General features: G+C 39.2%; 1 protein-coding gene across 11 annotated transcripts in view; it reads right to left on the bottom strand.

Moving 5' to 3' along the window:
* The window catches only part of ANKRD44 (ankyrin repeat domain 44), a 344106-nt gene extending 338796 nt beyond the window's left edge, over window positions 1-5310 (bottom strand). For all 11 annotated transcript variants that reach the window (XM_074302785.1, XM_074302794.1, XM_074302788.1 and 8 more), the window contains exon 1: window positions 5008-5310. In XM_074302785.1, coding sequence (XP_074158886.1) covers window positions 5008-5034 — 27 coding nt within the window. In that variant the 5' untranslated portion in view covers window positions 5035-5310. The remainder of the gene's footprint in view (window positions 1-5007) is intronic.
* Window positions 5311-14358: the final 9048 nt, after the last annotated feature.

The raw sequence follows: 14358 nt of genomic DNA, 5'->3' as shown, positions 1-14358 counted from the left end.
GTAGCATCAAAACACTCTCCCAAGATCTTCAATTGGTTATTAAGACATGTCATTCCCATGCCCACAATCTCTCTAGTATTCAGCCTCTCATCCCATTCCTATTGCAAACACTTTATCTCATGTTCTCATTTCTTCTTACCATATTACTCTTACTGACCAGTTTGTTTCTGGCATGTAAGATGCTAGAAATAGGCATTTGATTAGTTCTTTGCCTACTAGCTTCATTACTTAAAATCAAGTTTATACTAAGAGATACAAGTGCTTAAAGAAGTAGGGAAATTGGTTTATCACCTTTATTCTATCCTCTCTTAAATATGACTAGAGGTCATAAATCAATTTAATAAGTATTTACTATATGCCCAATATGTGCAAGGTGGATGTGAAAAATGAAAAGGGACCTTGTTCCTTAGCATAGTGTCTGGTATATAGAAGGCACTTAATAAATGTTTATTCACTGACTGATCCCTGATATTGAGTAATGCATAGTTTAAAAGAGGGAACAAGAAGGGGGAAAGTTAATTACATGCATACAAATAAGTACAAAGGTAGAAAGTGAAAGGGGAATTATTGAAGGCAAAAGGAAAAGGGGACAACAGAGAATGAGATTAATAGATAGTAGCATGAAATAATGAACATGAACAGACTTCGGGAAATAGTAGATAGAAGGGCCTAGCATACTATATAGGCCATGGGATCATGAAGAATCAGATATGATAGAGTCAGCAATAAATAATAGGGAGCAAAGAGAAACAAGGCAATATTCTAGTCATGGTCCTTTGTCATTGCAAGGTAAGTGATAAGTTTTACAACTGGACTAGGAAAGAAATATGAATATTTCTTTATATTTAGCAATATTTAGTAATATTAAATGCTGGGATAAGAGTCTGGGAACAGCAGAGCAAGACTAATCTATAGAAACATTCTGCCTAGTACTAATCCTATAATTTAGGAAAGCTAGAAGAGAAAAAGAATATTAGCATCACAGGTAACAATGATATAAATTAATCAGACCAAAAATAATTCTATCATTCTAGATGAATACTTGATGTTATGGTTTTTAAATTGTTCCAAGCTAAAGTTGCAGCAAAAGTTTATACTTCACAATGTTAGTCTTGAAAATCTTAGAAAAAAAAAATTTGATCCCTAAAACCCTGGATCAGAATTATAAGCATTTTCACCTTATTGTATTATATTCCATCTAAGAAGTTATTATATTTCTATAGAATCTTTTATCACTGCAAATCAAAAAAGTCATTATTTCATCTAAAATGTAGTTGTCTTGATAGCCTCTCTTGACAACATTCTATCTATTCTGTAGTTAAATACCATCCATTTTAATATGAAAGTTTTCATAAAAGTTTCTCAAAAACTGCCTATGGAACATACAAGCTATGGGTCATCATAATCAGTAAGATTTTAAGTATTGATCCAGCAATATATTCCATCTAAGATATATATATATATATATATGTATGTATGTATGTATGTATGTATGTATATCCTCATCTAAGAGGAGCTAAGTAATTCTTGGGGACAGGGGTGAGGAGGGAAGATAACTACCAAAGACTACTCAGGCGCAAAGGAGTTTTCAAAAATTTCCTAATGTTGAAATTTTAAACTTGAAAATAAATGCATCCTAAACAGCAAGGAGGAGAGAAAAGAAGAGGGGGATGGGAAGGAAAGGAGGCCAGATGTTATCATTCCCAAGTTGTGATCTGTATAGCACTTTAAAGAAAACAGTTATCACATACAAAACCTTACTTGATCCTCACAACAGTAGATAGGAGCATTATTAGCATACTTGTTTTTCAGATAAGGAAACTAACATAAAGAAAAAATTAAATGACTAGCCATAGGTCACTCAAATAAGTGGCAAACTGACCAAGATCTCCTGACCCTTGTTCTTATCTTCTTTCCATTATACCAAAACTACAACTCTAGGGCCAAATATCAACCTCCAGAATAAGTCTTACTAGTTCAAATTATTTTTCATGACAGGGAAAAAGAAGTTACACTTGCATGCCCATCCCTTTACTTATTGACTCCTTCCCTTCACCCCCAGTAGATACAAGAAATTGCATTTTTTCTTTAGCTAAATGATTAAGAGGTTACTATAGGATCTAGTGATTCAAGCCATTATTATCCTCACCCAAACCAGTTCATGGTAACAAAACCGAGGTTATAGCATTATCATTTAACACTTATTTCCAAAATATTTAAAAACAAACCAAGACTGACAACTTATGAAACTAGTAACCAAGAGAGAGTCAGAGGAAAATTCAAGAGCCATGAGATTCACTTCACACAACAAAATATGAAACAAAGAAAAAGAAATAACCTCAGTCTTTAATAAATAGAAACATTTTCCATCACAAAATAAAAAGCAGTTGTTTAAAACCACAGCTGTTCTCTACTCAGAATGATGAGAAGATTTTTCAAGCTGAGGTTTAAGCAAAGGTTTCAAGCTTTCACAGGAACTGTGAAAAAGATTCCAAGAACTTAGAGCATTAGCCTGAAATGGTAAACCTTTATAAAACCTGAAAAGACCTCACTTCCTGTACCAAGTGCCCTACAAAGCCACTTATTACTTGTCTTTACTATCCCCAGAAGTTCCATGTAATCTTCAATCCTTTTCCCCAAAAGTTACCTGAACCTCACTATTTCTCAGTTGCGTTTCATGTATTAGGTAGAAACAGTTATATGGGTCCCAAGTTCTTAAATTTGGTCCTCAACCCCACAATTATGGGGTCTCATAACTGAATTTGGGGGGTGCAAAATGTTTATTATCAGTAAATGTTTGATTTTTATATTTTATATACCTGGGATCACAAAAAAATTTCTGAGATTAAAAGAGATCATGAGTGGAAAAGGTTTAAGAAGCTTTGGCAACTTTCTTTCCCTGGCTCTATTTCCAAGGCTAAAAAAAAATAAATCCAAGGATATTTCAGAATATAACAGTATGATAAATTTTATGATAAGTATGAAAAGATTATTGTAAGTAAATATCTTTTTATCGGTGTATATAACTTTGCTTAAAAAGCACTAATTTTAAAACAGTTGAGATATAAAGCAAATTATCTTTAAAGCATGTGATGAAGTAAACCTTACTTAAAGAGACTTTACTCTGCATACATACAAATTACATTTGGGGGATTTTGGAATTGATGGGCAAATACTAAAGCAACAGAATGTATATGGGAACAGATGTCTGACCAAGACAGACTAAAATTAGCAGAATAAAACAAGGGAATGTCTAACAGTTGGCAAAGTACATGAACCAAATAGACAGTGGAAAACCTAGTATCAACTTACAAAACATTTTAAATGCTTTAAAACCAATGGCAAGAATTAATTCCAATCACCAGTTGTATTCTTCCTGCTAAATGTATATTAAACAAAAATCTTAGGGATGAATCTATTGCTAATAGTCTGTAAAGATCTCTGAAACTTTGGATTCGTGTTTTAACATAAAAAGAAAAGTCGTTACTAGACATTATGGTAATTAATCTCACTTATGTCTCTGGAGAGACAGGCCCAAAATTCAATGTCTTAGACTAAACAACTAACCAATCATTTCGATCTCTCTTAAAGACTGAGGTGAGACAAGGCCAAGATTTGTACTAAGAGGTGGGAAAGGCCATAAAATAGGTTTAATTACACGTGTCAGTGTCAAGATGAGTTCTCCCCTCAGAATTCCAGCACAGGCTTTTCCTTCTTCAGAATGTTCATTTCATTATAAATTATCTGGCGGAGACTGGGGGGAGCTAGAGCTTTGTGGAAGAAATCAAAGGGGAGTTGATCAGTCACTTGGTCGGTTGTACATAAAGATCGATTTATGAAAGGTAGCAGGGCAAACACAAAGGTGGCGTGCTTTAATCCCCTTTACTTAGAGCAGAATAAGGGAAGGGTGGGCCCCTGGAAGGCGCACAAATCTCACCAGCCTGGAAATAAGCAGACCACCTCCGGGCAAATACTATATAGAGCAGCAAGGGGTAGCATGTCAGGGAGGAAGGAAAGTAGACTAATCAATGGACAAGGCAGGGGTTCAAGCCACCACCAGTTAGGGACACCAGGAATGTCCAGACGGACAACCATACCCTCCCATTTCACAAGGAGAGACCGAGCACTAGCTAGAGTCCGAAAATCAGCCTTGAAGGGTACACACATACACACACGCACACGGCAGTTTAAGAGGAAGTCAGAATGTAATGTCAAACGGATAAATACTGGCTAACCACACATATGCCTTAAAAGAGAAACAGCTTGGGTTATTCTACTTGATTGGTTCATTGAGGTATCTCCAATCTATATTTCTCGCTCTCTTTTTCCGTCCCTCCTCCCCCTCACCCCCCCATCCAGTATCCTCCTCCTCTCCTTAGTATTTGCATGCCTTCTCCGACCGAATGCAAAATCTGACTTAGCTTACACTACGCAGCACATTATTAGCCCGGGGGAGAACCTTAAAGCCTCCCCTCCCCCTTCGCTCCGTCTCAGATCTTAGCCCACATATAATCACTCCCTTCACACACACACACACACACACACACACACACACACACACACACACACACTCACACACACACGGATCTAGGCTGCACCCTAGAACCACCCAAACAGTCGGTCACCTCCTCCTCCCCTTTGGTGGAGGGAGGGATGGGGGAGAGCGAGACCAGCAGGGGCATTTCCGACGGCACAGGGCGGGGAGGAGGGCAAGGGGGAGGAGAACTGGGAAACGCCGGGATTTAGAAGGCAGCGCACAGCCCTAAACACTCCTCCCCTTCTCCCTGTGTAAACAGCTCGCCGGTAGCCCAGGCGAGCCTCTCTCCCCATCCCCATCCTCAACCTCCTCTTCCTCAGCAGTGCGCCCTCTCCCCCGCCGGGGCGGCTGAGCGGGGCGCCAGTCAGCTCCCCGGGACCCCGGGGGAAGCTTCTCCCCAGCCGGCGGCGACGGCTGCAGTGGCTGGGGAACCTGCCCCGCTCCAGCCCGCCCGGGGCACCCCCTCGTACCTGGTCGGTGAGTTTGAGGACTGCCATTCTTCCGCTGTTTTGCACGCACACTCATGCAGCTCCTGGGTCCGGAGATGTCAAGCCAGGATCCCGGGAAGCGGAAGGGATTAGCCAGGGAGGGGGGACAGCAGGCTCCCGAATTTGACAATCCTGCCGCTGCTACTGCTGCTGCGGCTGCTTCTTTGGTGGCGGCGACTGCTCCGTCAAAAGAAGCTGGGACTGGCTAGTGGTGTTTGCAGACGAGCCTTCCTTTATACAGGAAGTACAGACTGCTGCCAGCCCAACCACTACTGACATCACCCGGCTCCGCAGGCCTGTTCAAGGCAAGGCCAAGGCTGCCGCCTGCTGCTCGCATCCGGCAAATTCGCATCCAGCTCCCTCCCGGGCGCCCTGGCAGACATCGAGGCTGAAGCAATCTCTCTCTTCTCCGACCCCCTTCCCCCGCCCCCCATACATACCCATCCAGGCGCCAGGGCTCGCGGACTGCTGGCCGCTGACCCCAGCCTGGAAAGCGGGAATACCTTCTGCCCAGGCAGCCATCCTTCCCCCTCCCCTCCGCTTCGGCTCCAAACAAGCTGCCTTCCCGCTGAGCTCTTCTGTGTGCCAAAGTGGCCCCTTTCCTAAATCGGCTGTCCTGTCTTCCGTGTGCACGATCAGGTGCCCCCCGCGGCGCCGCTGTGGCAGATGGCATTCCTCTGCTGCTCCCCCATCATACGCCCACCAGTCGTGCCGACTGCCAGAGGTGCATCTGCTAAAAAAGGTTACCTCTTCCTAGGGCTCCCATCACAGTCCGACATAGACACAACACACACCTTTCCCAACCTCCTCCCCCCAAAAAACCTCCTAATGGTTCTCTCTGGGCTTCTGGATCAGATCCCAGAAGAGTCACCAGCACTTCCAACTTAACTGGACACCTGATGACATTCAGAAGGCAGAATTTTTTATTCTCCCTTTGTTCAATCTACATGATGAGCAGCTAACCCTAGCAAGTGTGGAGTAGTTTCATTGTATGATTTTTTTTGCTGAAATAAATTCTCCATTTCTAGGACCTCACTTCCACATCCATGTCCACCCCCTTTCCCAAAATGTAAAGAGTAAGTAAGTTTATTTGGAGGCGGAGGTAAGAAATATGGTCCCTTACTCTAGAGCGTTGTAGAAACATCTTTGTATGTTTATATCCTGACAGCCTCAAATGATTCCCCTCAGAATTTGAAGTTAACATATGAGATTAAAATAAATAACTGCAGCAGTTTTCAAATAGGGTGGAAATAATGACAATAATAGTCGCAGTAATTATTGTTGTTCCCAGAATATATTATCAAATTTCAACAAACATTTGGTGCTGGATGCCCAATATGTGCTTTGTCTCTAGCTGAAAGAGAGAAGTCATTGTAAACACACATTCCTTTCTCTGTTGAATCTTAAACTCCTGGAAGAATTTTGTTTTTGTTTTTGTTTTTGTTTTATCAATCATAGTGGTTTAAGTTATGGAACAAATCAGTAAAAGCTCATTCAATAGCAAAGCAGATGTTTAGATAAATGTATCTTCCTTGTCAAATAAAACTTTCAATATTTGAAAGAAAGAGTGTCAGGTAACCTGTACTTGCCTCTTTGGCATCTCCATCTCCTCCAAGAGAAAGCGGTTACAGAAGATTCAAGGGACTAAGGCTTGATTCTTATCATTGTATATATCCTTCCTTCACTTTTGATAATGATTGAATTATTAGACAACAAATACCACTGGAGCTAATTCAAGAAGCTAGATAGATATAGTTGCCATTAAGAGAAAAGAATAAAAGAAATGCAGCCTATTCATCTACTTTTGTACAATATTTTAAATTTTATTTTAAATTTATTATTCCCCCCCCCTCTTCTTTTTAAGGTCATGGTCATTTTCCACTGACTCACTTCCCTTTACCCCCAGTCCACATATAGGAATAATTCCCTCTTTACTACTACTACCACTACTACTACTACTAATAATAATAATACTAAGTCAAATAAAATATCCATATAATGATCATGTCTAAAAATATATCCCTCATTCCTCACCTGTAGTTCACCACGCCTTTACTAGGATGCAGTAGGAATGTTCCACTATCACTTTCCTGAATTCACATTATTCACTCTTCTATAGCAAGTGAAGGAGCAGCTAGATAGTGAAGTGAATAGAACATTGATCTTGGAATCAAGAAGTGCTTAGGAATGAGTTCAAATCTGGCATCAGACATTTACCAACTATATGACTATGGACAAATCATTTAATCCTGTTTTTTCATCTGTAAAACCTCAGTTTTCTCATCTGTTAAAAGAGCTAGAGAAGGAAATAGCAAATCATTCCAGTATCTTTGCCAAGAAAACTGCAAAATAAGGTCACAAAGAGTCAGACACAACTGAAATGACCTAACAACATAGCAAGAGATACCTTTCATAAATATAAAATAAATTTCCATTGTCCTAGCTTGAATCAGCATTGTTTGCCAATGTTATCCAGCATTTTTAAATTGTAAAAGTAGAAAAAAGCCAAATGGGATAAACTAAGTGAAAACCTCTCATAAGAATGTGGGTTAGACCTATGCCCTAATTGTGACTTGAGACATTGCAGTAACAATTTGAGTTATAGCTAAAAGTTGCAAGTGTTCTATTATCTTAAATAAACAAACATTTCCCTCCTGTCTCTTCCCCCCCCCCCACCCCTTTTCATTAGGATTTAAGTAGCTAATAGGTAAAGTGTGTTCTGGTATCCATATTTAGTCTCTGGGTAAATTAGAAATTGCCAGCCAATGGGAGGAAAGATCAGAAGGTAGGGTGGGGGCTTCTGCATTAGGGTCTATATAACTCTATGTTTGCACTTTATACTTTGCACTCTTCTACTGACACATTGTCTATTGATAGTTGCCTTTTCTTTTGAGGATCATAATAAATCCTTTTTTGCTTTTTACCTTGAGCATCTCTGATTTTAAAGGTCACTGTCCCACATTGTTTTGGGGGCTAGTCTGGGATATTTTCTGTTCATGAGGGGGTCTCTCCCATACTGAAATCTTGTACAGGTACCCTCTGGAGAATTTTCTGGTGGTCTTTGGACTTGGCTCAGGAAGTTCCCCCTGATCAGGTAAATTCCCAAAGAAAGACACTTGGAGAAAGCAAAAGTGGAAGTGAGTTAGCAAAAATAGATAATTAATTTGGCTTAGGAGATAATAAGTTAGCTTCAAAGTTTGAAGTCAGTCAAGTAAATTGTATATAATCCAGATAGAGAAAGAAACTGGTGAGGGAGGGAGAGACTCTAAGTACTTAAAGTTGGTAAGAGGACTTTCCCTTTGACAAAAATTGGTGAGCTGCCTGAATGACTGGGATTGGGATTGGGAGATTTTAAATAGAGTCCATAATGGTGCTCCCATTTTTCTTTGGTAAGATTGGATGATTTCTCCATCAAAAAGGACAAGATACTGTGAACAACCAAGGTAGCTGGTTCTAAAAACTTATCTAGTGTCCCTGAAAGATAAAGTCTTTAGGAGGAATTGGGATGAGGTACCAAAATTTGTAGGGATTAAATAAGGTTATATTGTTTGGGCAGGCACTCCACTCAGAGGAACTGTTGATACTCACTGAAGGCTGGGTGTAAATTCAAAGGAACTTTTAATACCCAGCTGGTGGGCTCCTATGACAGAAGCTCCAGAACTCCCCTCCTGGCTTCCATCCCAAGGTGGGGCCAAGAATAAGAGCTTGATTGATTTAGAAAAGCAGTTTTGTCTTCTGTTTCTCTCGGTCAACCGATTTACAAAGGAAAAAATCCAAACTATTTGGGATTTAAAAGTGCTTTTTTTTTTGTTCATAACTGGACTCATGAAAATAGCTTTTAGCTAGAGAGAGGAAGTAGTTCTAAGATGGGGAAAGTTTTTAATTGCCACACCAAAAAGAAAAAAAGGGAAAAAAAAAAATAACCTGACATTTCTGTGGACTTAGAACTGGCCAATTTGGGTCTGTAGAAATAGTTACAGTTATAGAACTGGTAAAACATTTTAGCAGATTCTGGGGGTTTTGAGACTAATCATTAAATTTCTTGGCTCTGTCTCTCTATTAGCTAATTTGAGTTAGTCTACTCCATTTTTAAGTGGGCCTAATTTACATGACTAAAAGCCTTCTGAGGGCCTGAACCTGAGGCTTACAGACAAACTTCAAAAGAAAAAAAAAAAGCCCTCTCTGGGATTTTTTTTCATTTTTTTCTTTTCTTCATGCTTCTCTCTGTTGGAGAAGCTTGTGGAATCTATCCTGGCTAGGCTGGTGTTCCTTGCTGGCCTGGATTCTTCTGGAGTTTGTTCTTGTGCCCCAATATCTTCAACCTGGCTCCTCTGAATTTCTGGCATGGAGGGTGGGCTAGTCAGTGAACCACAGACCTGCAGCTGGACACCTGGGTCCAAATTTTTCCAACCCCCTCCCCTTCACACAGGGTCTTAAAGTCTACCAGTTTTTTAAAGCCCCTCTTACATGTTTCCCTCCCTGTAGATAGACTTGAAAGGGCAGTTTTCTGCCACCTTAAATTTTGGATCTGTATATGTTTAAGTTGGAATTCTGACTTTGAAATTGTATAAGATCATTACTATTAATTAGTGCCTGTTAAAAATGTGAACTTGTTTATTATTAGAAGTTAGAAGTTTATTAGAAGTTTAAATCTGTTTTTGATTTAATTTTAAGTTAAAAATTGTATGAGCTGTGCTTTAACATTTTGTCAGCTCTTCTGGATATGTGGTATATATTTCATGAAAATTGGTCCAAAGTTATTTACATATTATTTATATTTTAAATCTTAAGGTTTGTCTTGCTATCTCCCTTTAACAACGAAGTAAAAGCAAGAAAATTTGGCAAATAGGGATATGTGTAATTGCAAAATAAATCGTCTCTGAAAGGTGTATAATATGTCTAAAGCTAAATAAGAAAATATTGAGGAGGTATCCCTCCAGAGAGAAGGAGCCTGGCTCCAGAATATTCAAGTTAGGTTTTACTGAATTGACATCAGTGGAAAAACTAAGTATTTACTGATTAGAGTGGGCCATTTGATAAGATGGGTGAAAGCTTTCCCCTGAGCTCCGCTGCCTTAAGAGGGTTTAGTGAAATAACATTGGATTAAATGTGGATTGGTAGAGACAAATGATTCTGATAATGGAACATACTTTACTTCTAAGGTTTTATAAGAATTAATGGGGAGGGATTGCAAATTTGAGTGGTAATTCCATACACCTGGGCAACTGCTGTCATCAGGGAAAGTGGAAAGAATGAATCAGATTCTTAAGTAACTGATTACTAAATTGATGTTAGAGACTAAATTGCCTTGGACCAAATTTTTGCCTATTGCTTGTTAAAGAATTAGAATTGACCCCAGAAGTGATCTGGGACTTTACCCATATGAGATTGGTTTGTTTTATTTAGAAGGAGAAAGAGAAAGACCCTTTATTGAAACAAAGGATAAATTTTTAAGGAATCATATATTAGCAGTGTCCTCATCCCTTTTACCCCTTAGGAAACAAAGATTGTTGGCCCAGACAACACCTTTGAAGTGTGCAATTCCAAGATAGTGGGTGCTTAACTAACTCCTGGAAAAAGCAGAGTGAAAAGGACCTTGCCAGAGTTACAGATGACTGAGACTGCAGTCTGGACGCTGAGAATATCAGGGTTAAAGGACCTGTGAAGGAACCTCAAGAATGGACAGTTAAGGACAATTTTTAACCTCTAAAATTAACTTTGCACCAGGGCAATTAGGAATGTTTTGGTGAAAAGGGAGATTAATTGTGCTTAAAGGAATTTTAACAATATTGGTGTTGTACCTGTTATTTATATTTCCAGAAAAGTTTATAGGGACTCCTTGATTGGAGGAAGCTGAATTAATATTTTTTCAAATGAAGAAATTATTAATGTTAATTCTTATAGGATTCTTTAATGTGAAATTAGGACAGTGTTACACCCCTATGGACTACTCTAACCTGGTAGCTCCCCTTAGAGCTACTCTTAATGCCCGTCAGTCGACGGCATGGGTAGGCCACACTTACCCCGTCTTCGGGCACCAACCTGGATCCCATAGAGACAGACCATCATTAGGTAGGGGTGAAGTGAAAGAGAACTTTATTCTGAGATAGCACATATTTATACCCCACTGATGATATGGGGGAAGGGGGAAGTCCTCTAGGAACCTGGCGTAATGAGATTGGCCCCAGAAGAAGGAGGGAGGCATGCTAGGCTTTGAGAGCACTAAGGAGGGAGGCCTGGTACCTGGAATCAGACACTGCCTCATGGGGCTGTGCCCCACCTCCACATAGGACTCGCCTGCGCCTCAGAACCTCTCATCCCTCAGGTCCTCCCATATGCCTTGAACTGCATTCCTTGCTTTAGAGGCTTTTTAACCCTTACAGGACAGTATATTCTATATTCTATGTGACTTTTAATTGGTCATTTTAAAGCTGTCCCTTTGTCTTTGTCCCCTTCAACATGGTTAACCAATCTATATCAAAACATTTTCAGATATTACTGAGCATCTTGAAACCATCTACTTAAATATGAAAATAAATTGTGAGCTTTCTAGGATGAATCTCCTACTATCATCAATGTAATGTCAATACTTGTTTAGGATATGTGATCTTTGAGAGCTACATTCATCTGAAGCTTTGATTAATGAGACTTGCCATTTAAGAGAAAATCTCTTGGGACTGTAGCTGATATTATTTAGAGTTTTAAATTCAGGTATAATTGTCTGATAGATCATTGAGGCAGTAATCCACCATCTGAAAGGAATATGCCACAAACTATTCAGAGGAATATGATCCTTAATTGTTACAGGTGGAGGTTGGTATCTGGGCAAGAGTTGGGAGAACAACCTTGGCCTCTGATTAAGATAGGTTCATTCTGACTCAGTTTCCCAGTATTGTTCCCTTGAATAAGAGCCCACCTGATTATTCCTGAATCTGGCTATAAGGTAGAATTATTATTGCATACAATTACCTAATGTCAAACTGAATTAAGAATACTTTATTCTGTCATATATATGCTCTTAGGCTGAGGCCTAAAGGACTAGTTTTTGATTATAATCATCACCTTGCTTTTTCCTCTTATAGCGAATTTCTATAATCAGGGCAAGTGTTCAGTAGAAGCTAGGAGCACAATTCAAGTATGTAAGATCTTGCAATTTCCTATCTGAAAATATGTGGCTATTATATCCTAAATAAGTAGGTAAATGAGTATTTAACCTAGTAATCTATCTGTTGCTAGATACATATGGCTGTGTGTTTTGTTTTTGTTTGATTGTTTTTTTTTTGTTTTGTTTTGTTTTGGTTTTTTAGTATTTTTGTTGTTGCTGTCTTTCCTGACAGACATCTTTATTTGTGAAGAGTTACCTACTCTACTGGGGACACAAATGGCTGGAGTGATAGATGGCCCCAGAAGGAAATTGGGGATACAGAACCCCAATTTGTATGCTGAATAGGCTCATTAGACTCCAGGCCGTGGTGGAAATAATTATTAACCAGATGACAAAGGCACTGGATTTGTTAGCAGACTGGGCCACTCAGACTAGAGAAGTAGTACTCCAGCATAGTATTGGTATTAGACTACTTGCTGGCTGAAGAAGGTAGAGTTTGTGGGAAATTAAATCTGTCCACTTGCTGTGTGAAAACTGATGATAAAATTGCCAAAGACATCAGAAAAATGGCCCATGTCCCAAACAAACCTGATCCTCTTTGTTTAATACCTCTTGGTGGTCTTAGTCTGGATGCAGCTAGTGGTTTTTTGGTACCTGCTGATAGTTTTAAGTGGAGTCATACAATACAGACATTACTGGCCAGTATGGTAAAGACTGAACAACCTAAAGGGGGAGGTCCAGTTAAAAGGATGAGGATGGACCCCAGGAGAGAAAAAAGAGAAACCAGGTCCAGAGGGATTGGAGACTGAGGATGAGAGGGTTGAGGAAATGTATCAAGAATGATGTGAGAGCACATATATTGTATCTAGGATATACTGTAACACATGTAACATGTATGGGATTGCCTGTCATCTAGGGGAGGGGGTAGAGGAAGGGAGGGAAAAATTCGGAAAAGAAGTGAATACAAGGGATAATGTTGTAAAAAAAAAAAATTACCCATGCATATGTAATGTCAAAAAATATATAATTATAAAATTAATTTTAAAATAAATAAATATTTTTAAAAATTAAACCAAAAAAAAAAAAAAAAGAAAAGAATGGTGTGAGAGGTCTTCAAAGGTTAATAAATAAAGAGGAGGGACTGAATTGGATAAACTGAATGAAGACCTCTCATAAGAATGTGTCCTTGACCTTTGCCCTGATTGAGAATTTTCAATAACAAGTTGAGCTATACCTAAAAGCTGCATGTGTTTAATTGTTTTATATAAACAAAAATTTCCCTCCTTCCCCCACCCCTTTTCATTAGGATTTACGTATCTAGTAGATAAAGTGTGTTCTGGGGTCCATGTTTTGTCTTTGGGTAAATTAAAATTTACCAGCCAATGGGTCTGAAGTAGGGGTGCAGGCTTCTGCATTAGGGTCTATATAATCCTGTGTTTGCACTTTGCACTCCTCTACTGACACTTTGTCTGTTGGGAGTTGCCCTTTCTTTCGAGACCATAATAAATCCTTTTTTGCTTTTTACCTGGAGAGTCTCTGATTTTAAGGGTAGTGTTCCACACAACTTAAAAATCCTTTTTTTATAGCCAGTAGTGCACATGGTATGATGTTTGGTCTTCTTTCTGAACAATGAAAATAATACTTTATTAACTCAGAATTCACTAGGGAAACAACTCAAGTCAAACATACTCAATCAGTCAACAAACATTTATCAAGTGCTTTTTTTCCAGCCAGGCACTATGCTAACTACTGGGAAGACAAATAAAGTTAAGAAATATTGTCTGCCTTCAAAGAGTATACATTTTAATGAAGATTACAATATGTAAATAACTATGTAAATACAAGATATGTACACTTATTCCTTTGAAGTGGGAGGAAACTGTTCCCTTTACTGAAGCTGTTCCCTTTAAAATTAAATTGTGTCCCCTTTTTGATCTGAGAGAGCACGATCTCCCAGGCTCCAAGGAATCTGGAGAGGCCCATCCTTCCAGGATGAGAGAAGCAAGTGGAAGACCTGAGTCTTTTTAAGCTAAGATCTTCAGAGACAAAGCCACTTTCATCTAGTCCAAAAAAATCTAAATAAATAAATGAATCGAGGAGAGGAAGATGATCAGGGTTTCTGGCCAAAGCAGAAATGATGCTATTTACATTCAGGTTACATTCAACCTGAATTGATCAGGACTCAGTAAATCAAATGGGGTTTGGCCTAGGATCTATTGTTGACCAAT

Source organism: Sminthopsis crassicaudata, chromosome 3 (assembly GCF_048593235.1).
Source record: "Sminthopsis crassicaudata isolate SCR6 chromosome 3, ASM4859323v1, whole genome shotgun sequence".
NCBI classification, from domain to species: Eukaryota; Metazoa; Chordata; class Mammalia; order Dasyuromorphia; family Dasyuridae; genus Sminthopsis; species Sminthopsis crassicaudata.
This window is presented reverse-complemented; position numbering and strand designations above follow the sequence as displayed.